Here is a 23,214-nt window from a genome sequence, read left to right on the forward strand (position 1 = left end):
CCTCTCCATACAGCCTCTCATGAAGTGCTCAGTCTCTAGTAACCCCTCTACGTAATGGCTTCGAAACGTCTTGTGGCAGTCTTGGTTGTCGGCCATGGTGCATTCCCACGGGTCTGTGGTGCCATACTGCATCTGCCGGGCCTCATCCTGGAACATGCTGTCTGTCGGCATAATACCCAGCCGCATTTGTTGTTGCGCGAAGCGGCCCAGGTGAAACGGTAGTTAGTAACTCTGAAAGTGTCATCAACATGAGGTCCTCGTTGGTAAAGGAAGACGATGAGCCCTTAGCATCGCCCCCCGACGCGATGGATCCCTCAATCATTCCCCATTCCCGCATGCTGCGATTAGAAGAGATCTGGAGCTCCTCAATGTGCTGACTCGTGGCCCTATCTGTTGGTGAAAAGGGGGTAAACGTTTCCAACTCATCCTTGATAAGATATGGTGATATCGCGTCCATGACTCGAGCTGCTATTTCAGGCTTAAATCCATGCTCCCCCTTCCACTCTTTCATTGTCTTGCCTTTCCTGAAATGTTCCGCGACGTGGTCAACGCGCTCCGACCAGTTGTGCATTTGTGCATTGCAGAAGCCGCATCTTGAAGATACTGGCGGCATCTCGACTTTCCATGAGTTAATCATAGGCACATCATGTACGCGATGGACGCGTCGTAGGTGCTGGATCAGCTGATCCTTCCGCGTATACATGTGCTCCCGCGTCTGGCAGCTCCCGTGGGCATGCATCTCAAGATGTGACGGCGCCGGGTCGGCAAGGTGGCAGTAGGCGCAATGATTCCTGCCGGTTACGGGAGACATGACGGTGCCACCAAATGGCGCACATCTCCAGCCTTGTAGATTGAGGTGCAGTGACTTCTCGTGCCGCGACCAGTCGTATTTGCTCTTGAACGAGTCGCAGCAAAAGGTACACTGGAACCTCCGCTCCTCAGCGGGATTCCAGCTTGGGGGAGCCGGTCGCCTCCGTTTTTTCACGCGTCCGCTCGTCGTGTTTCGGAAGCTTGTTGACGTGGCCGACACTGTCGAGTTTGAAGAACCACTCGTGCCACTGCTGACGGTTGATACAGTCTGGCTGCCTCTGCGGCGGCTGTTGAGGCTACCTGCGGATGATTGAGGGCGCAACGGGTGTCTCATGGCATCGGCGATGGCGTCCAGCGAAGCGCCCTCAGTCGCGGGTGGTGAGTTCCGCCATCGTTGCATCGGAGCGGCCGCGTCGTCGGCTAAGGTGTGTACTGGTATGGATATGAGGCCCAGGCCTGCTTGTTGGGCCGGGCTGCGGAGGTACCGACTTCTTCGTCGAGGAAGGCCGGGTTTCTGATTCTCAGGGACAGGCACAAAGTGGTAGGCGTCGATATGTTGAGAGGGCGATTCGGGGGTAGATATTTCGCCCGTAGACAGCTGACGTGGGTGGTTTAGCTCTGCTGGGGACGACTGTGCTTGCAGGGACAGGGAAGGGTCAATATATGCGTCGAGATCGATCACGCCAGGGAATTTGAGAAAGTCTGAAATGGTTGGGCGGGTAGATTCGAGCGGCTGAGCTGATATAATCGTGTCGCATGGTCTTGTAGACTGATCTTCTCGACACAGCTGGTGTCCAGTATCCAAGCTGAAGTCTCCAGTCACAGCATTCTGGTCAGTGGCTTCTAGTATAAGCCCCAACTGTGCAAAGTCGAGTTCCGAAAACATCAGGACTATTATCCACGCGTCAGTATCGTTACCTCGCTGTTATTGTCGTAAATGACCTACTGTCGCCATCGAAGTTGTCCATGATGAATATGTGTGTGGTGGAGGTAATAACGTGAGGGGTTCTCCCACTGCTTTAAATAAAGGGGATCAGTTCTTTCCCGTAACCGGCCCCTTGGAACTCCGCTTTGCTAGCCCAATTGGGGTCGACGCTTTGCTCAAGGTTTAACTCTTATCATGAAGCCTCAATTGGTTCGGCATGATGCGCAAGACGCCGTTAAGACGTTTCTAGGAAGAACGCATTGGCTGAGCGGACAGCTTCGAGATCTTGTCGGTGCTGGGTGCCTCTTCTCCATTGTTGTCATGTTTTACTCTTTAGGTTTTAACTGCGTCGTGTGTCCACTGTTTTCTTGCGGTGTTCGGCCATCATGACCATCAACTCCAATTCTCAGCTAAGGGGGAATATTCCCAATCTCGAACACGCATCAAATCTAGCCCACCCCAGGTGCCCATCAACTACTTGACCAAGGCGCTTCTTCTTGCCATCAACGACATGTCCAAACGAGGCCATCGACAGTAAAAGACAGCTATCAATACACGAGGGCATTAAAGCCCAATACCCCAAGACACCATAGCGTAGTTTGATCAAAGGCACTCAGCATAACAATAGCCTTTTTAGCATCGCCAGTTGCCTCGCATGATTCAGTCACTTCTCTTTATTGAAGTTGCTTCTACACACAGGTACTACTTCTTGACAATCTCGAATCCGTCCATGCTATCCAACGCCTGCCTAATCTCCGCCTTATAAGTAGGCAATCCACCAGAATAGCAAACAGGCTCATAGGCCTTACCAGGCACGCTCCCGCCCATGTATGTAGAGCTTGTCGTGGGGAAGAGCGTCTTGTTGTTAAGGTCGAGGACATGCTGCTTCCACTCATCGGCAGCCTGGGGCTTCGGATTGACATACTTGATGTTGTTTTGCTCCATCTTCAGGAGCATATCCAGCACCCAGCGGCCCTGGATCTCAACATTTGAGGGTCCGTTGCACATGAGGGTGGGCGCGTGGGCGCCGTAAATGTGGAACATGTTTGGGTAACCACTGACGCTTGTCCCCAGGTATGTCTTCGCACCATGCTTCCACTCGTCTTGCAGGTGAGTCCCGCGAATGCTCTTGACACCAAGCTGGGTCATGACTAAATTGGTTAGCAGTGTTCAACCAATGTTTATATGGAAGCTCACCTCCAGTGACAACATCAAACCCAGTAGCGATTGCGACGACATCCAAGTCATGATGAGTGCCGTCCTCGAGAACAAGGCCAGTCTTGGTGAATTCCTTGACAGGATTCGCCTTGATATCGATGATATCGACGTTTGGCCGGTTGAACTGCTCAAAGTAGTCATGTTCTAAGCAGGGCCTCTTGGTGCCAAAGTAATGCGGCATCTGAAGAGGCGCAAGAAGGTCTCGCTTCTTCGGATCCTGAATCCGGGCTCTGGTTTTCTCGGCCCAGAACTTGTAAGACTCCACATTAGCCTTCCCACTGAAGAGGTTATCCTTGTAGATTGAGACCCAAAACCGGAAGCCACCCTCGGCCCAGGCCTGTTCATACGTAACCCGTCGACGTTCGGGCGTATCATCAAAGGTATTCTTCTCAGACCAGTCGTAGCGAAATCCAGCAAATGTCGTCTCGCGGAGTCTGAACATCTCTGGATACAACTCCTTGTGGATTTTCTGCGTCTCGACTGAAAGATCCTTTCGGCGCATCGGAATGGCCAGGTTTGGGGTGCGTTGGAAGACCTTGACGTGGCCTGCCTTGGGTCCCCAGGTCTGAGCAATCTGGACACCCGATGCGCCGGTACCGATGATCGCACATCGTTTGTTTCGGACATCAATCTCCTCGTCAGGCCAAAACGAGGAATGGTGGATCACGCCTTCGAACTTTTCGATGCCTTTCCAGTCGGGAATGTAACGCCTGGCAGCCTAAGGGAGTCAGCACGGGTCAGAGATCCTCAGGACATGACGTACAAATCCAGTGCCCAAGATGAGATACTTTGCTTTCGCGGTGCGACCATCCTCAGTTCGAATGGTCCACTTGCCAGCTCCAGTATCAAACTCAGCACCGACGACAACGGTATTGAACGAGCAGTCCTTCTTGATGTTGAGAATCTTGTCGACGTGATCAAAATAGTCTCGCAGATCTTGGTACGACGGGTAGTTGGTCTTCCAATTCCACGTCTTCCACACTTCGGGCCAAGAGAACTCGTACTCGGGCACTTCAGAGTCGACCCTGGCGCCCGGGTAGCAGTTCCAACGCCAGGTGCCACCCGTGTCATTGCCAGCTTCGTAAATGACGGTCTTGAGTCCTTGATCCCGGAGGGTTTTGAGCATAAAGATGCCAGCTGTGAGAGGTGATTAGCAGACATTGAGGTGGTGGATGGAAGTGTTGACATACCAAAGCCAGCTCCCACGACCAGAGCGTCTACTTCCAAATCCTTTGCATAAGGACCGCTCTGTTCAGCGTGGACGATAGAGTAGTCGGTCAACTCGGTCTTGAACCCGCGGCTTTGTGTAGAGCTGGTCTTGTTCATCTTGGTTGAATGACAATGCAAGGTCAAAATGATTGTAAAGAGATTTTTATTGAAAGTTTTTTAGTGATGTGATTGATTCGACAATTGAGACGTGGAGCGAGAGGAGGTGCTTTATTCCTTTTGCCCCTGTTGTAACCTCACGAGACCTTTGCGCTCTTCCTTCTTCCCCATTCCATTCTATCTCATACTTCCCACGATGGCTTCAAAACGCGGAGCCGCAGCTTAGTACGGCATGATGCTCATTCGACAGGCGGGTCGAAAAAAACACCGCCATTGCTGGCACTAAAGTTCTATGAGTAAAGGGGGTGATGATTTTTTGGATCCCTGCTACCCTACAAGATCTGCAGATGCGGGGCCGGCTCCGCATTTGGAGATCCCCGCATTTCCCCGCACACCAAAGTAGCTTGGATTATGGGGCCGGTTATAGCAGCGCGGCGCGGATCGCCGTGGTGGATCACCTAGGTCGATCGATAGGGCGTGTCCAGCCACACCACAGTTGGACTACCTTTGCTACTGTGCGATACCGATACCGGCTGGCACGTCTCGTAGAGCGCGGATACTTTGTGGACTTGGTGACATCTCTAAAGGAAGCTTAGCTTGCGGATACGGCACCGCATTTGCCTCTGATGCCACGGCATCCGGTGTTGTGGGGGAGGTACCGGTATCTGATCAAGTCCAATACTTGATATACCCATAGCTCATCTCATGTATCATGCATCGTGTATCACTGGCTCCACCATATCTTCGTACTCGCAAGACCCATCTTCATCGCATCTATTGCCCAACATGTCCAACCCCGAGATCTCGCCCAAGGCAGCTCCCTCCGTTGAGCTCCCACCAGGGAAGGTGATCTGTCAGGTGTCGGCCGTCAATACGACTGCCAACCTGGCCGTTCCTTCAGACACTTTGGTTCAACCACCAATCCCCGGTCATGAGCTGATGAACTTTCCAACCATTGCCTTCCTCATCACTCATCCTTCAGGGGACCAGGTCATGTTCGACCTGGGCACCCGCAAAGACTTCTGGAACCTTCCTGGGCCTACCGCAGCTGTCATTGACGCCAAGATTCCTGGCATCAAGATCGAGAAGAATGTCATTGACATCTTGGTCGAAGGGGGAGTTGATCCGGCAAGGCTTCGAGCCGCCATCATTAGTCATTGGCACTTTGATCATATTGGAGACCCAAGGACCTTTCCTGAAACCATGGAGTTTGTGGTCGGTCCTGGGTTCTCTAGGGACTTTCTGCCCGGCTATCCCACAATGGAAGGCTCGCCGTTCTTTGAAGACACGTTCAAGGACCGCAAAGTCAATGAGCTCAGCTTCTCAGATCTAGTTGTCGCGGGCTACAGAGCCGTAGACTACTTCGGCGACGGTAGTCTATATGTTCTTGACACGCCTGGTCATGCAGTTGGCCACATATCCGCCCTCGTCAGAACCACAGTCGACACATTCGTGTTTCTAGGAGGCGATATTTGCCACTTTGGAGGGTCATTCAGGCCAACTCAATACGCTCCGATGCCAGCGGATATCAAACCCTCAACCATCATCCCTCACCATCGTCAGGTGGCCCCGTTCGCCTGTTCTCTCTTCACTGCCTGCCACCCAGATCAGAGAAATGCGCGCACCTCTCCATTTTACACACCCCGTTGTGGTGAAGGATCATGGTACATCGACCCTCCCACTGCGGTAAAAAGCATTGAGAGCTTGACGGTTGTCGATGCAAATGAGAAGGTGCTTGTTCTCATTGCTCACGATCCTGGGCTGCTGCACACCCTACCATTCTTCCCGCGTGGTGATATCAACGATTGGTACAACGCTGGGTGGAAAAAGGGTCTGAGGTGGGCGTTCTTGGACGAGCTTCCTATCCCAGGCAAGACTCGGAAGTTCCTTGCGGATGGAACCTATAGAGATGGTGTATGTGTTAGGAAATTGGATGTTGCTTCTGCTGAGTAAATGAGGCCTATAAGGTAAAACTATAGCTAGCTTCACTTGCCAGTTCAAGCATTAAAGTTCAATCTTATCTTTGGAATATCACGACCGTTGCGAGAGTCTAGTGCCTGTGGTGGTTGCGAATGTAGTCTCTACGTTCTTTCACGTAGAACGGTGCCTCGCCGTTGTACAGAATGGATACACGCAACATCGACGATCTTGATCCACGAGTTAACAGCCCAGAAGTGAACCAGCAAAGTAATGATGGACGCCCAGAAAGAAGGGCTGTGAGAAAGCTTCTCAAATGCACTGCGTCACTGTGGAGTTGAGCGTCCTCTGTTGTCCGGGTACTCATTTTCCTCCTCCATGGTAACCACCGATATACGCACCCCGCAGCAGCCACATCCCCAGATTTCGTGAGATGACGATCTTTCATTCAAGGTTTGCGGAGAAGGGTCCGCAATGCATCCTGGCAACATGTGCCTAGATCTGCTCGGAGCCGTCATGTTCTTACCGGAGGTTGACAACCCCACGATCTGGGGCCCCGGACCTAATGACCATGCCCTTTCACTTGTTCGGGCTAGACTCTCCAGAAGCCGTTCGGCATGCTCTTAGGCTCCGAATGTTCGGAACCCATACGCCCTACGCCCTACGCCGAGCACTACCCCTGTAGCGGTGCAACCCTGCAAGTTCGACGGCTCGCCGGGTAGCCGGAAGTATAGTGCAGCAGAGAACCCGAATGGAAGCTGAGATGATCCAACCTGAGATGTCATATAACACACAAGTGTGATAAAGGGGAAGATGCTTCATGGTGGTACTTCCACAAATCCAGACTCCAGTCCTTCCCAAGTCTTTCACTAGCAAGCACCCTGATACCATGGCATCCACCTATTATGCCTGGGCCGTTGTTGAGCACGGCAAGCCTCTCCAGAAGATAGAGCTGCCCATCCCAGAACCTACCGGCACAGAGATCTTGATCAAGGTGTCACACTGCGGTGTGTGCCATTCTGACCTGCATTTCTGGGAGGGTTCCTATGATCTCGGTGGTGGCAAGAAGATGTATGTCAAGGACCGAGGGGCCAAATTGCCTCGAGCCTTGGGCCACGAGATCGTGGGCACTGTGGCCAAGCTTGGTCCCAATGTCGATACCAGCACCTTCCCCGTTTCTGTTGGTGACAGTCGGGCGGTCTACCCTTGGGTGGGCTGTCAGAACTGCGGCCGATGTGAGGATGAGCATGACAACCTATGCCTCAAACAGAAAACCCGAGGCGTGTTCGCTCACGGAGGGTTTGCGCAATACATTACGATCCCACATCCACGATATCTCGTCGATTACGGCAACGTGGATCCTTCACTGGCGTGTACTTTCGGCTGTTCAGGCCTCACAGTCTTAAGTTCCATCCATAAGCTGATGCCGCTGAAGCCACATGAGCCCATCTTATTGATCGGCGCGGGGGGACTTGGCTTGACTGGTGTCTCAATGCTCAAGGCTCTGGGTCACAAAAACATCATCTCGGCCGACATTTCACCTGAAAAGCGAGCAGCGGCCCTCAAAGCCGGCGCAACTGCGGTCGTGGACTCTGCCGCCAAGGACGCTTTTGATCAAATCATCCAGGTCGCGGGAGAGCCCTTACCTGGAGCCATCGACTTTGTGGCCTGCAAGCAAACAGCAGAGCTCGCCATGGCTTGCATCGGCAAGGGGGGTAAAGTGATTGCGGTAGGCTTGGTTGGGGGAGAGATGAGCATTTCCATGGTTCCCTTCACGTTTACCTGCAAGTCTCTTGTTGGGAACATTACTGGTAACCCGCAGCACATGCGAGATGTTGCCCAGCTCGCACGGAGTGGAAAGTTGGAGTCGATTCCCATCACAGAGGTCCCTTGGGACAAGGCGAATGAGGCAATCCAGAGATTAGCGGAAGGAAAGGTGACAGGAAGAGTAGTTCTAGTTCACTAATGGGCAAAGATTCATTTAGTCTACAAGGCTCTGCCGATATTCTTTGAGTAACTCATACCTTGCGTAAATATGTAGCGATCGGCTTTTTCGACCGAGATGAGACGTGCTAGTGTATTGCTGCCAGAGTATCTCGGAGTTGTCGTGCAAATCATGATGGCAATGGGGCAATCTAGAATTGGAGATAACTGAACTGTGACTTGAAGCCTCTAAGGATATATCAAAGCCAACAAAGATGTTCTTAAGGCTACGCAGTCTGCCTGCCTCGGCATGTGAAACGAATATTTAGGAGGAAAACGGTGCAACTTTTATTTCCTACAAGAGTTCTATAAGACTTCGTGTGAAGCGGACATGAATTAGATCCTTGAAATTTGATCCCTAAGGAGATTGGAAGACCTCATCCTGATATGTGATCTGCGATTACTAAAAAAAAAAAAAAAAAAAAGAATTGGTTATTGTTAAGTCTCACTTTAAGTCGTTGGAAACAGCTTGAAGCTGGCCATCAAAAATCAATGCCATGTTGTCCCTACCCTAGACAAAGATAGGACCCCAGCAGCTCGGAGGCAATTTGACACCGATCATTACAAACGCCAGGATGACTAATCTCGCGCGAGGGTTAGAACGTCCAAAGCATCCTCGTGGTAAGACGTAGGTAACTTTTTCCTCCTTCATGACTTCATGAAAGTCGAAATAAGATGGATGATGCTGCCCTGGAAGACGGCTCTTCTCAGCCTCGAGCTCGATTGCACAATGTGAGTGTCCGATGTCCAACGCTCGCTCACAAATTCGTCGAGCACATGCCATATGCATCTGCTAACGCACCCCTGTATGCAGGCTTGTCTAGCTTGCCAGAAACGCAAGTCAAAATGTGACGGCCAACGCCCATCATGTTGCCAGTGTCAAAAGCGTCTCGTTCAATGCGTCTATCAGCAACGGAAATTTCGAGGTCCTGGCAAAAGGTATTAAGCCATATCGCGACTTTTCGAGCATCGCTAATCCTTGGTAGCAAGGAGTATGCACACAGATTGGAGGAGAGGCTCAAACGACTTGAAGAGTCCCTTAAGCCAGGCTCTTCTAGTTCCACAGAGTCATTCGACGTCAGTGGTGGAGGCCACGCTGGCCGGGTCCAAGACACAAGCAACCCCCCATCTGCCTTACTGGAGCCAACAACGACGAGCATGGCTCCCGCCCAAGCCAATGCCTTGAGCCAGAACCCGACAACATTGCACTTGTGTCCCTTGGAGAGAACCTGTATCACGGAACCTTCGAACCAAGTCCCCAACATCCAACAGCCGGGCCCTCGCCCGGTATTCCTCCAAATGCACTTCATCGAATTTATACGAGCTGTAACCGAAACAGGCGCATTCAAGATGCAATTGTTTAGTCCGCAGCATGGTCACAGCAAAATCTTGTCAAGACTCGACGACATAATCCAAGACATCAGCGAGATGTATCCCGTTCTTGACATGAGCCACTTTCAAGAGCTTCTGACGCCTCGGGAACCCGACAACGATGTCGATAAATCGGCTAGACTGGCAATCGGCAATGCGTCGCTCGCACTAGGAATTCAATGCAAAACTGCAAACTCTGCATTTGCCGAACTCTCGCCTGCGGCGTGGGCATACTTCAAGAGCGCCTTTTCCACAGTTCCCATGTTGGCGTTTCAAGGCTTTAGCTCATTGGCCCATGAAGCGATACTCATCATGGCTATGTTTATGCTGGGCAGCGCTGATCTTCACATGGCTTCTCATCTCAACACACTTGCGCTACGTGCGTACCAAACGTGCGAGGTTTCACGCTCTCACAAGGGCTTTGTCGAGACGCAGAGCCATCTGCGCGTTTTCTGGACTCTCGCTTCCCTAGATATTGATCTAGCCTTCAGGATTGGTATACCTCCGATTATATCGGACCTTTCAGACAAAGATCTCCCGACTGAAAACCCATCGGATCCTGTTGGGTGTCCTGAAGTGCGAGGCATGAACTGTGGTGCCAACATTATGAGAATGCGAGCCGAGCTGGCGAGGATTCAGATAGACACTTACCGTCAGATGCTTTCCAGTGCTGCAAACCGATCATCACAGCAGGAGCTCTCATTGAGAGCCGAACGATCGGATCAGGATCTGGAAAGCTGGAAGGCAAGCATCCCTTCAGCGTCCCAGCCGCGTGAAGAATACCAGCCTGGTCGGGATATTCTACCGCTACCGGTTATTGTGTTGCACTTCATATTCCACGATTTAAAAATGAAATTGCGGAGCGCGACAGGTGGTAACCCTTTGGGCGACTGCATACCATGGGCATGGGCGACAATTCGTTTGATGCATTGTCTACCCACACAGCAGTTCGCAGCTCTTTGGTATGTCTACTGTGTTCCTACGTCCCTGTGATAATACGCTAATATGTCTAGGCGTGTTTTGGTGTATCCCACTTCTGCTGCTCTTGTTCTTCTGGCCGCTGTCAGCAACGATGTAGTTGGGTCCCATGCACAACCAGCTGTGGCTGGGATCAGGGAGCTGACGTGCTTCCTCCACGAAATGTCTTCAACAAAAGGCTGTGATGTAGGAAAGCTTTTGCCATGGTTCTCCAGATTCGAAGAGGTGGTAGCCCGGAGCATAGCTCATGATTCTGTGCATCAACACCAGGAAATGCAAAAGGTGAGGAACTGAACATTGATCCATTTGCCGAAAGCCTGGACTAATCTCATGTGCGACTAGCACTTGTCTCGAGTTCTCTCTCCTGGCATGGATTATCTACGACTCGCTCAAAGTTTTCTGGGAAGAATGGCCTCCGATGATGCCATCCTGATTCAAACACTGTCTGAGATCCTCGAGATCCCTTGGGCACCGGAAGACGAGTTTGGACCATTTGTTCCAGACGCTTTGAAACCAAAGACACATAACTTCTCCTTTATATTCGCTTAGATATTATCCCTTGTTGAGGAGAGTCCATATCAGGTAGAAACACGCACCCAAACTAAGTGTTATGCCTTCAAGCTCAAGGCACCCGTTTCGGGCAATACTATGTAGGTAGGGGACATAGGCATGGCCCTCGTCCTAGAGCTAGAGGATTTCATCAAGCTCTCTGGCATTCCAAAGGTACTCTTGGGATATCTATTTATCTACTTCCGTCTTGCCCGCACCTGAAGTCCAAACAATAGCCCGCTCCAACTGGCCCATGAACCACTCATCCTCATAGGCATCGTCAAAGTGTCCTAGGGCTGTGTAGGATGACCGACCGCCTTCAAATTCCTGACACCAGACAAGCGGGTGGTCGTCGCCCATATTGCCGCCTTGGAACGAACTTGTGTCGCCACGTACCAGCACATGCAGGTTCGTGTTGTCCCGAGGGTGCGTCTTGAAGTTATACCACTCATCCGTCCACCGCCGCTCACCGCCTGAGTTACCCGACATGATCTCATGCCCCGCATCTTCGATCACCAGAGTTCCCTCCTCTGGTGCAGGGTGATAGTCAAAGTGCGCACCGACAAGACGGCCATACCACTCAGACTCCTTATTACCACTCGCAGCGGCGTGAACGCCGACAAAGCCGCCGCCGCCCCGTACATAGGACTGCAGGGCAGTCATCTGGGCTTCATTGAGAAAAGGACCAGTCGTATGAAGGAAAATAACGGTCGCGTAGCTAGCAAGCATATCCGGGGTCAGGATCTCCGCGTCCTCCGTTGCATCGAGGGTAAATAGGCGCGTCCGATCGCCAAGGGCACGTAGAGCGGCGATGTTGGCAGGTATGCACTCGTGACGATAGCCAGCTGTCTTGGAGAAGGCAAGGACCCGGAAGGGAGGCTGTCGTGCCGTTTCGGGCACGGCATCTGCTGTCGTGATAAAGGTCATGTTTCTGGTGACGGAGTTGCAAGATAAGTTATAATGGATCTACTACAAGGGTAAGGCCTTGTCCTTAGTCTTGCTGAATGGTCGGATATTTTACAAAAGAAGTGTTAAATATATCTCAGTCCCTGAGCTGTCCACGGTTTTTTGCTCTGGTTTTCGTTTTGGTCGGCTTATTAATCGAGATATCGGCATCCTCCCCGAGAGCTTCTCCGGACAGGAGCACTTGCAATCTACGGCTGAAAAGATAAACCAATCACTTCCCAATACAGATCTAGGCTATAACTAAATAGCCGAGCTAAAATTAGATGCCTTGGCAGAAGCAGGCTCTGGAACTTTTAGCCGTAGCGCTTATGGATTCAATATGACCCCGCTCCAGTCTTACCTTATAAGGCTCTCTCTATTTCTCTGACCTGCTCTACATTGAGCCTCTTTAGCTCCAACGCAGTCAACTTGACAATTAGAGATCACTAACCCTCTACCCAACATTCCTATCATTGAATTACCTCTTGAGTTTTCTTCACAATCATCCTCGCTGCCCAACCCCTGGCGTGCTCACTAGCATGCGGCTCCTCAATACCGAGCCTGTTGAGCTCAAGTACTTTGCCGATAATGCTCCGCCGTACGCAATTCTCTCTCATACGTGGGATGAGGAGGTCACCTTCCAGGACATGGAACAGGGTCGAGCCAAGGACAAGAAGGGTTACACCAAGGTGAGCTCTATCAATTCATTCTTCTCTTCCCTCCAGGACTCGATACTTACGCCCTGAGAAGATAAAAAATTGCTGCTCCGTTGCTCGTGATAATGGGTATAACTATGTCTGGATCGATACCAGTGTATCGATAAAACGAGCAGCGCGGAGTTGACGGAGGCGATCAACTCGATGTATCGATATTACCGAGAAGCTGAAGTCTGCTATTCGTTTCTTCCAGATATATCCACGGCATCCGACTTCTCTCAGAGCAGATGGTTCACTAGAGGATGGACCCTGCAAGAGCTCATCGCTCCGACGCACATGATGTTCTTCAACAGAGAGTGGCAGTACCTCGGCACGAAAGCAAGCCTTGGGGACAAGATTTCAGAGCGCACTGGCGTCCCTCAAGCTATCTTGTCCGGGACCGAAAGCCTCGAGTCTGCAAGTGTCGCACAGCGAATGTCGTGGGCGGCTAGCCGGAAGACAACCAGGCTCGAGGATCGCGCCTATTCCTTGATGGGAATTTTCGATATCAACATGCCTTTGCTCTATGGGGAGGGCCACAAGGCCTTCGTTCGGCTTCAAGAGGAGATCTTGAGGGTCTCGGATGATCATTGCATCTTCGCATGGAGGTACACTGATACTCGCTCTGATGGTAGCCTTCTCGCTGAGACGCCTGATGCATTCAAAGACTCCAAGAACATCACCTCGTGGAATCCTTTTACACCGTACAACAGTCCCTTTACAGTGACCAACAAGGGAATCCACCTGGATGCCCCGTTTATTGCGCGAGCGGAAGGCGGACTGGGCCTGGTGATCCTTCACTGTGCTGAAGCTGGGGGCAAGGACCAATTGGTCGGAGTTTACCTGCGGGACCCATTTCTAACAATGGAGCACTTCGAGAGATGTCGGCCTGAAGAGTTCACACTGATCAACCTTGGACGGTTCAGCCCTTCCCAATATCCTACAAGGAATCTTTGCATCAGATTTCGGGGCAAGGTTTCATCGAGAACCCTAGGGAGTTCAGTTTCTAAGGACCAGGGGCTGCAACCACGTCACTCAGCCGCGGGGGGCCAAAACTCCACAACAGGCGGAGTAGAGGATGCTGAAGGTGATGAGCAAGAGAAAGACCCTCAACAAAAGCTTTCCCTCGCTGTGTCAAAAGGCAACGAGGCCGTTGTGAAGAAACTCTTAGCCCTTTCCGACATTGACGCCAATTCCATGAACGGAGACAAACGGACGCCTTTGTCACTCGCCGCCGAGGCTGGTCACGAGCGTATAGTCGATTTACTTCTAAACCGGCGCGAAGTGGACATCAACTCGAGAGACAAATCTGGGCCCTCACCGCTCTCGTATGCTGCGGCCATGGGACACGAAAAGGTCGTCTGGATTCTCCTGGCTCGAAGTGATATAGAGGTGAACTCCCAAGATGCAGGGAAGCGAACAGCCGTATCTCTTGCTGCGGGGCGTGAACATAGAAGACTGGTAGAACAGCTTCTGGCCAGAAAAGATACGCAAGGGCATCTTCTAGATGGTAGAGGTCGCTCAGTGCTTTCCTACGCGGCTGAGCATGGTCACGAGGAGGTTGTTCGACTGATTCTCGGTTCAGGTAAAGTACATCCAGGCCTGAGAGATCAAGCAGGCTGCTCTGCGCTTTGGTATGCTTCCAAGAATGGGCAAACAGGGCTGGTTAAATTGTTACTCGAGACTGATTGGGTCGACCCGAACGTCAAGGACCCTAATGGACATACGGTTCTCTGGCATGCCTGTCAGATGGGACAAGATGCCATCGTCGAGCTACTTCTCAAGGCAGGGGCTGATCCCTGCGCCGTGGTGCCTAAAAAGAATCCACTTTCCAAGATCGATTTGACAGCGACACAGAATCTCTGCAAAGCTATACGGGAGCACTGCCTTTTCCGTCATTAATGATGTCCTCAAAGAAGGACACCGGCCGAAGAAAGTGGTCATCATCCTCTTCAGAACTGTCTCTATTTGAGGGCCTCAGCGAAGAGGAGCCATCATCCCCAAAAGCCGAATCCTATTTCCCACCAGACATGTTGTCTCGATGTGGGAGCCTCGACCAAGAGGAGCCAGGATTCCGAGGGGCACTATGGCAGGCAGCGTCGGGGGGATACCACGTGATAGTCCAGCTGCTGCTGGACAACTACCCAATGCCGCTCGACAGCTACGACTGTTTCATGGCGCTATGCGAAGCTGTTAAGCTAGGCCACATCGAAGTCATCAAAGCATTCCTTGAAAAGTTTCCCCGCGGCCGGAGGTGGAAATTTCATCTTAACGTCGCAGCTTGTTGGGCTGTGACCGGCATGCAACCGGCCAGCATAGACATCTTGATCAGGTGCTTGGAGGATGTGGAAGCGATGGAACCCTCAAGCCATGACATGTGCCTTCTCTTCAAGGTCTTATCCGGTGATGAAGCTATCGCCAAGCTCTTTCTTGAAAAGGGAGCTGATGCGAATTATTCACTCGGTAGTGATGAAATCTTGGCAATAGCTGAACGGTGTAGGTGCCTATCCATCACGACTCTGCTGGAGGGGGTACATTGTTGAATGACACTATGATCGGGATAAGGTTCAGGAAGGTGGTGTTGTCTCACGAGATAGAGCTGGATCCATCTACCATTGACTTCAAATGCAGGGCTAGGACTACAGAGGGTTACGATACCACTCCGCTTTGGTGCGCCGTTGTCAAAAGCGACGAAGCTATGGTTGAGGCCTTACTTGAATACGGAGCTAATGCCGAGGCGAAGATCAAGGAGGGCAAGACAGTGCATTCTATGCTGTCTCGCTGGGCCATTGCTCCATTCTCAGACAACTTCTCAAACATAGCGCCAACAAGGAGGAGCGTGATGAGGATGGCTGGTCTCTTTTGATCGCTGCGGTTTCGATGTTTGCAGATACGACGGACAGCGACATGCTCGAGTTACTCCTGGACGAAGGTGCAGATGTGGAGGCGAAGGACAAGGATGGCAATACACCCTTGATGCACGGAGCTTGGTGCCTAACCACGGCTAAACTGCTCCTAGCACGGGGTGCTGACGTCAACGCAAGGAGCAAGCATGGGGTCACGCCTTTAATGAAGGCAGCCTTTTATAAGGAGAACGCGGGTGTAGTAAAGCTATTTCTCGAACATGGGGCTGACCCAACGGCGAAGGATGAGGGGGGCCGAACCGCGGCATCGCAAGCTAAGGATGAGGCTGTATTGACTTTGCTACGTGAGTATTCGGAGAGAAGCTGAAAGTGGCTTGCGATTAACTGGTATGGCACTTCGGGCTAGATTGTTAGAAAGTAGGACTATCATTAATTAAATGAATTCTCTTTATGTTATACTTTCTCCCCAATTCCATCACAACCTACGCTTAAGAGTAGTAATATTACTGCCGGATTGAAAGTTGTGCGTAGTTATCGCAGGTGGCCAAGTGGATCACAAGTCAACAGAAATGATTTGATAATTATATAAGCCTAGACATTATGGATCGTAGTTTCTAGGTAAGATGTTTTTTATGTACATTTCTATTACGCAGTTGCTAAAACTTTGTTACACATGTCTTCCCAGCAGACATCCCGAGGCTTGAACAATGGCTGGCGTGGAATGTTCAAGTTGCTGGCAAATGGCTAATTTCATTATCGCAAAAGTGTCACATCATGTGTTTCACGGCGTATGGGAAGGAGCAGCACACTTGGCTAGTTGTCGGTACCGAGCATATCGGAGGTAGAGTCTACTGATGCGCATACACGGGGCAGGGTACCGCTAACTCAGTCCAAGACTGTAGAGATGGACCTATTCCTTTCTAGTAAGTTATAGGCATAACACCATAGTTTGAGCCTACAAGTCCGGGATGACGCTTACTAGGGTACTTAAGTACGTCTAGTGATCTCTCGACACACATATCCCCTTCTTTGGAAGCTGCTCGCAACTATTCAATGTTCCATGGCACCATTGAACTTCCTAGCCCCCTCGATATCCGGCAACCAGCTGTACTTTTCCCTACAGAAAATCTCAGCTGTAGGTCTATAATTTATCTCGTTTAAGCTCAAGTCATCTAGAGTGCCCGCTTTGACGACAACGACCCCTGGTATGTTCTCGCTCGTGATGTAAAGCGTGGTCCCACATTCCCGACAGAAATGAAAAGATCGATTTTTCCCCGATTCTCCCTTGTCTGTATATGTCTTGGCAATGCCCGAGGTCTTGAAGGTGACGGCCGGTACGAGAAGGTTGTGGGTGTAAACAGAGCTGGAGGAGCGCTTGCAACCGTTGCAGTGACAGAGTGCCTTAGGTCCAGGATGCAGATTAGCAGAGAGAACATATAGCAACACAAGGTCAAGCCCTACGCAGACGAGAGGCTCGCTGTTGAAAGAGTATTTCAGAACGCCGCAGGCGCATGAACCGGTAGCCATTCCCCTATCGTGTGTTGGGGGGTATTTCGAGGTCCTTGTTGGGCTATACCTTCAAGGAGTAAAAGGTCATCCAGTTTTGCAGTAGAGTTTTTAAAGTCCAACAGAAATATTTGATTGTCTGACGAGTTGTTCAGCTTACGGGGTTCCTTTATATTGCTTCAACCAACATTAGTGGGTTGCTTACCAAATCTCTTTACAACGAACGCCTCTCCACGTAAGACTTTCTCGTCGCATCCCACTCTACCTCCGATGCCTCTTCTCGGCTCACTTCGCAGGTGACCAAAGCGGCCCCATCTGTGAAGTGGTCCTGTCTCGTAGGCTTAATACCTGTCATTGCCGATCTCGGTCTTCTGGCTCAGTTATCCCGGACATATACCACAACGAAAAGGGCGCCAGAATAATTGATACCCAAGGCACAATTCTGACATTAAGAAGCCATGTTGGGAGCCTTATGCGCTAAGCCCTTATAAAAATAGAACCAGCAGCTGAAGGCGTTCAGGCAGAATCAGGCTCTGGGGTGTGACAATCTGCAAGATGAAAACCCCGCAATGTCCGTCGTTTTCAACCCGACTCGAATATTGTCTTCTTTCCAAATCAACCGAAAGGATCTTAAAGATGCTCAATTGACTTGGAGCTGCCCTTTCTGAAGCTTGGTGGCGACCGCATCTAAAATGGAAGTGGTTGGCGTTGTCGCGGCCATTCCCAGCCTCATCGAGATCGTTCAAGGCCTAGCCACGGCGGTTCAAGGGCTGGCCATGAGAAAGATTGCCACGAAAACAGCGCAAGAGTTGCATCTGCAGCTGAAAGACCTCGAAGAAACCCTCAAGGACCTTCAAAGGAGATGGCGACAAAATCCCCTCGGCCAGTCTCAATTGTAGAGGCTCTCCCCTGCTTTGACCCAGTTACGGCTTGAGCTCTCCTCCACCAATGACAAACTGGAATCTTCCAAGATCACCAAGGACCCCGCAAGATTCTTTCGAAAGGCAATTTTCTTAACAACCAGCCTTGACAAGACCCTCAAGGAGTCGCTCACCCGCCTCACAGAGGCTAAAACATCTCTGACGTTGATCCTTGCCCATCACCATGACAGGCAGGCTGAAGGTGAGTACTCAAGTCATGGAAGCATGCAAAGTTCGCCACAGTTCTAATTCCGCTCAGAGCTACTGGAAGTCTCATATTCTGATTTGAGGCTGAAACTACGCACGCTTCTCAGACCATCGAACTACAGCTTTATCCCCAGGAAGGTTGACCAAACCTGCGAATGGGTCTGGTCACACGCCGTGTTTACCCCGTGGGTTAGCAAATCACCCTCGCTTTCAACGAACTACCTTGACCGCATTCTGTGCCTTTACGGTATCAAGGGATGCGGCAAATCTGTTTTGGTCAAGTCCATTGCCGAAAGGTTGAAGGAAAGAGGAGAAATTGCCTTGCACTTCTCCTTTTGGGCTGGCAGTGAAACCCAGCGGAAGCTACTGGATCTCTTGCGCACGATGATATGGCAGCTGTTGAATCACCTTCCAGACGTCAAGGTTCAGCAACTATCAACGCCATTGGTTACAGAACCCTGCCTCAATGAGCGGAATGTCCTGGGTGTTATTCACAAAGCATTACGTCTCGTCAATTATGGCATCTACTGTATCATCGACGGTATCGACGAATCCACTGATAATTGGACCAGTCGAGGGGACAAGTGCTTGCAAGCCGTCTTCGCTCTTGTGGAACAACACCCGAAGATTCATCTACTCATATCTGGACGCGAACCCACTATGCGCACCCTCCTGAGAGAATCACCGCCAACCATCGAAATCACAGAAAGCTTGGTACAGCAGGATATGCGAAGATTCATCTCAGTTGAGTTGCAAGATGCCCTCACTATACAGAATGCGGAGATTGAGGAACTTGTTCGGACGACCCTCGAAGCCAAATCACAAATCATGTTTCTCTGGGCGACCTTAGTCTTTAAGGAGCTACGGCGATGCTATAGGATTCGGGAGATCAAGAAGACCCTGAGCCAAGTGCCTTATGATCTCGACCGCGAGTACTACCGCCTATTCCAACAGTTGATGGGCCGAACCGGGGGCACCTTGACAAAGCCCTCAATCTCGATGAAGCGTGCTCGCGGCATTCTATCCACCATCCTCGCATGCCCTGAGCCTCTCACGGCTGAGGAGCTTTGCTATGCGTATGCTGCACAGGAGAATACGAGCGGGGACATCGAGGACGACTTGATAGCCGTGGAGGGCATCACTGATTCTTGTGGTGATTTTCTCCGTGTCACCGAAGGCCGCTATCATCTTGTCCACACTTCTGCGGCAGACTTTTTGACCCGTCCAACTGAAGAATGGAGAGATGAAGACTCAGACATTGAATACTTCCGAGTTGATCCTGGGGATGCTCAGCAATCTATGTGCACTGCTTGCCTTCGCTACATGGAGACATCGGACTGGGGGTATCCGCTTACAGACAACGGAGCCCGAGACCTACCCTCCAAATACGCTTTCTTCCTCTACTCCACAAAACTCCTCCCATATCATTTCGCAAGGGCTCTGGATTTTGGGCGTGGAAGTTGGGCAAATCCATATCTCGGTCAGTTTGCAGGTACAAGACAAGCATGCCTCCTTATCGAGTATGCTACTTTCATTGCTCAGAATAGGCTACAAGATGGCGAGATGGGCGAGTTCTTGTACTGGTTCGAGTTATTGGACGCCGGCATCGATTTGCCAACTTCACAATTCATTCACGCGTACGAAAACGAGTTGAAGCATCGGAGGCACCAATTCGGCCCTGCCGACAGCCGTTACGAGTCATGGAAGGCGTTATCCTTACTCTTCCCTGTGGATCTTCTCCAGAAGAGAGATTTCCAACCTTTGGCAGGCTTGAGCAGGCCTGACAAGCTGGTGTCGGGGATACGAGAGACACCTTTCCGTGCCTTGCCCGACTATCTAGCCCAGCGACAGAATCTCGGCATGCAAAAAGTCTGCCAGAAGGTCCAAGCCCTTCCCAGTGCATTGGGAGGCTTCAGGGAAACGGCTGCAGACCTCATGGCTCTTTCAATGGATTCGCTTCCAACCCCTATGATCTTCCTCGGCGAGGCGCTTGCAGCTCTTCGGGAAGATTGGCCGATGGCCAAGAGATTATCAACAATTTCTAGGAAGAAATCGAAGGGCAAAAGAGATCTATTTGAAGTTGCAAGTCTCCTAGACATTGCATCCGGGACGTACCCTCAGAACGACAAGGACTGGGATGACGTCGAGGACATTCTCTGGCAAGCACTCGGTATACTCGATCAGCTTCCCCCACAGTCGCAGAACCAGTTCTATAAGGTACGAGCGCTTAGTCAGCTAACATTTTCATTGATACATCAGGGTAAGGAAGTTGCCAAGGAGATGGGATGTCGTCTGAGGGATCTTGTTGGCAAGGAGCGCAAGAAAACTAACAACCGCATATGGGAGTACTTCCTCTGTAACACCTCGACAGGACTCGAGACGAGGATCTCTCTCCTATGGTCTATTGCAGACGATTACCTTGACAAGAAAAACTACGCCGAGGCAGCATCGTGGGCAGGCGAAGCTGTGGCTGTGGGTGAGGGGTCCAGACACAGACTGTATCTGCATTCACTACTGGTCCAACGGAATGCTTTCTATTCCTTGCACGACACCCAAAAATGCGTCGCTGTCAGTTTGAAGATCCTGAACTTCCTGGAGCTATCGGGTCGAGATCAGGAACAGCAAAAGTCCGACACATGTATTCAACGCGCAACTCAGCTCCACCTTGGGACGTCTCTCGCTATACAAGGAGACGTAGAGGAGGCCCAGTCCTGGTACTGCAAGGCAGCAGATGGTGCCAGTTCATTACCAACTGATGAACGGCATCCACTGTACACGGAGGACATCAATGACCTTCCCGACCTAGCAACCGATCTTGCTCTTGTCGGCGAATACGAGCGGTCTGAGTTGACATTTTTGAAGTTTCTGCTACTTCGGAAATGCTTCCATGACGATAGAAAAACACAAGACTTTCAAACAATTGGACCCTTGGTGGACAAGCTCAAGCGACTTGGATCTATTGAAATAAACTACCAGCGCCTCATGCACTGCTTCTGGCTGTTGAAGTCGTGCATCTTACCGTTGCAAGCAATAAATGACCCGATGGATCTGGATACTGAAGTAAAATGGTGGGGGAGATGTGCAAGAGACCTGAAGAACCATGTTGTTCCGACTTTCCGCCAAAACTGGACACTTCTTTGCCTCAAGCGCATTGACACACGCCTCGGCCAAGATGGCGGTTGGTACAAAGCATTTTACTGGTATAAAGACCTAGGAAAACACTACTCCAAGGTTGGAGATGTTACCGCGGCAGAGATGGTAATGAGCGATGCCACTTCTCGTTACCTCGCCAATTTCTCTTTGGCTTTCTCAAAGGGGCTCATACTAGCGAGCACAGTTTTCCTCTACCAACGAAGATTCCCTCAACGAAGAGTTCTCCTTCTTTCCGCCCACGAAGCCTGGAGGAACAAAGCGGATCCTTACCCCTGGAATGTATTTTTAGGAGAGGCTTATTTTGGCAGGAAGCTTACGAAGGACGCCGAATTTCTTGGGGAGTCCTCTACTGCCTCCGACTTTCGATCATCGTTCGTCCAGCAAGCCTACGAGCACTTGACGAGGGCCAGAGATGCAAATTATCAATTGGGGGGAGGCGATCCCGATGACCTAGATGAAGATGCCACAGAAGAACAGAAGGCGAGGCAGAAGACGATTGTTGATCTAGAAGATCGTCTGAAGTTCCTTGGAAGCGAGCCTCTTCCACCCAAAATTACAGATGGACACCAGGAAGTGACTAAAGGGAACCGCAATCTGAGGCGGGTCAAAAGCCTACCGCTTCCCGGCACATCCAGACTATCGAAGAGGCGCCTCAGTCTGGAGCTGTACTGATCTGGGATTATGATTCTAGACAGTGTCTGTGAGTGGCTTAAATCTTTTGAACTATGTCATACTAACCATTGGGCTAGTCCTTCCTTTTTTCAACTTTTTTGCCTTTGAATCTTTTCGTGGTCTCGATATCTCCTCTTCGAGGCTTATTTTGGTCTTTTTTTTAATGTTGGATCGATGAACGAGAGGCCGATTTCGATTATGAGGGATACCGACTACTAGCAGAGGACCCTTTCTCTACGTTTTTTTGAATTTGATTTGATAGCTAGCTGTTAGAGTGTACACTTTTTCTCCTTCGCTCCGCAACCAGGCCGCCTAGTCATCATCATTGAAAATTGATCTAACTCTAGCTTCAAGCCACTCTGTATTTCCCCAGAATCCCTAAGACGCCTAAAACCGACACTGTTTAACCAGAGCGGCCTTTTAGTGCCAGATAAATATATTCCTTCCGTAATCAAAAATTTCCTATTCCGGAGATCCTTGATTAAGCAGAATCTCGTAGTATTTGTACAAGGGGTCTTCTCGTCGATACCCATTAGTAGCTCACCCTGAACGCCATCGTGGTCAGTGAGAGCCTCTGACCGGGTTTGTGTGATGCCGGACACATTCAGCCTTACTTGACGCGATGAACGTGCCTACTGTTGGCGTCTCGGCTTCAGAGCTCTTAGCTCAAGGCCAAGAACCACCCGGCTTCCACAAAGGCAACAAAAAAGAGGAACTGCGTCTTCTGCTGCTGTTTATGATGGCCTCTTTGGAAATGTTGTTGATATTGATGATAAGCAGCAGCCCGGAGGCGTTCCAAAAGATAAGGGAACAGGTAGCTTGTAGGACAATTATCTGAGAGTATGTGGCGTTATGAATTTGTCTACCAGCCTCATCATCTTGGAATTTGACTTCGGCCCGTGAAATGTGGCTGGAGAACTCTATGCCCGGCCGGCTTCTGTAGGCAATCACTCGCTGACTGGACGATCCGATATCGGTTAGTTACATAGATCTATCTTGGGATTTCCTTTGGAGGGGGACATCTCCGTACCCCGCACGTGGAGGTGTCATTCGTGAGACTGTTGTTGGGCCTTTCCTTTGGAGGGTATTCCGACACAGTACGGTCGCACCTCCAAAGGCATAGTCTCCTGAAAATTGTCTTGATGCTGCAGATATTTCATGGCCATACCTTTGGA

The 23,214-nt window shown here is 50.8% G+C and overlaps 7 protein-coding genes across 7 annotated transcripts; 4 read left to right on the forward strand and 3 right to left on the reverse strand.

The window, feature by feature from the left end:
- Positions 1-142: 142 nt before the first annotated feature.
- Positions 143-1,778, reverse strand: LRP88_09416 (uncharacterized protein; the record flags this gene model as incomplete). Its single annotated transcript, XM_083245902.1, has 2 exons — positions 143-1,701; positions 1,757-1,778. The coding sequence occupies 2 exons, from the start codon at positions 1,776-1,778 to the stop codon at positions 143-145; spliced, it is 1,581 nt and encodes a 526-aa protein (XP_083097015.1).
- Positions 1,779-2,437: 659 nt separating this feature from the next.
- On the reverse strand, positions 2,438-4,279 carry LRP88_09417 (flavin-containing monooxygenase; the record flags this gene model as incomplete). Its single annotated transcript, XM_083245903.1, has 4 exons — positions 2,438-2,838; positions 2,933-3,663; positions 3,742-4,090; positions 4,144-4,279. 4 exons carry the CDS (start codon positions 4,277-4,279, stop codon positions 2,438-2,440), a joined length of 1,617 nt encoding a protein of 538 aa, XP_083097016.1.
- A 786-nt stretch (positions 4,280-5,065) lies between these two features.
- Positions 5,066-6,232, forward strand: LRP88_09418 (MBL fold metallo-hydrolase; the record flags this gene model as incomplete). The annotated part of the gene is made up of 1 exon (XM_083245904.1): positions 5,066-6,232. The coding sequence occupies one exon, from the start codon at positions 5,066-5,068 to the stop codon at positions 6,230-6,232; it is 1,167 nt and encodes a 388-aa protein (XP_083097017.1).
- Positions 6,233-7,085: 853 nt separating this feature from the next.
- On the forward strand, positions 7,086-8,162 carry LRP88_09419 (alcohol dehydrogenase; the record flags this gene model as incomplete). The annotated part of the gene is made up of 1 exon (XM_083245905.1): positions 7,086-8,162. The coding sequence occupies one exon, from the start codon at positions 7,086-7,088 to the stop codon at positions 8,160-8,162; it is 1,077 nt and encodes a 358-aa protein (XP_083097018.1).
- Positions 8,163-11,266: 3,104 nt separating this feature from the next.
- On the reverse strand, positions 11,267-12,004 carry LRP88_09420 (ThuA-like domain-containing protein; the record flags this gene model as incomplete). The annotated part of the gene is made up of 1 exon (XM_083245906.1): positions 11,267-12,004. One exon carries the CDS (start codon positions 12,002-12,004, stop codon positions 11,267-11,269), a length of 738 nt encoding a protein of 245 aa, XP_083097019.1.
- Positions 12,005-12,561: 557 nt separating this feature from the next.
- LRP88_09421 (ankyrin repeat domain-containing protein) lies at positions 12,562-14,619 on the forward strand (the record flags this gene model as incomplete). The annotated part of the gene is made up of 2 exons (XM_083245907.1): positions 12,562-12,711; positions 12,961-14,619. 2 exons carry the CDS (start codon positions 12,562-12,564, stop codon positions 14,617-14,619), a joined length of 1,809 nt encoding a protein of 602 aa, XP_083097020.1.
- A 4,255-nt stretch (positions 14,620-18,874) lies between these two features.
- LRP88_09422 (uncharacterized protein) lies at positions 18,875-20,792 on the forward strand (the record flags this gene model as incomplete). The annotated part of the gene is made up of 3 exons (XM_083245908.1): positions 18,875-20,431; positions 20,480-20,690; positions 20,788-20,792. 3 exons carry the CDS (start codon positions 18,875-18,877, stop codon positions 20,790-20,792), a joined length of 1,773 nt encoding a protein of 590 aa, XP_083097021.1.
- Positions 20,793-23,214: the final 2,422 nt, after the last annotated feature.

This window comes from Fusarium phalaenopsidis (genome assembly GCF_050370095.1).
Source record: "Fusarium phalaenopsidis strain FUZ10S chromosome Unknown contig_32304, whole genome shotgun sequence".
Taxonomy (NCBI): Eukaryota; Fungi; Ascomycota; class Sordariomycetes; order Hypocreales; family Nectriaceae; genus Fusarium; species Fusarium phalaenopsidis.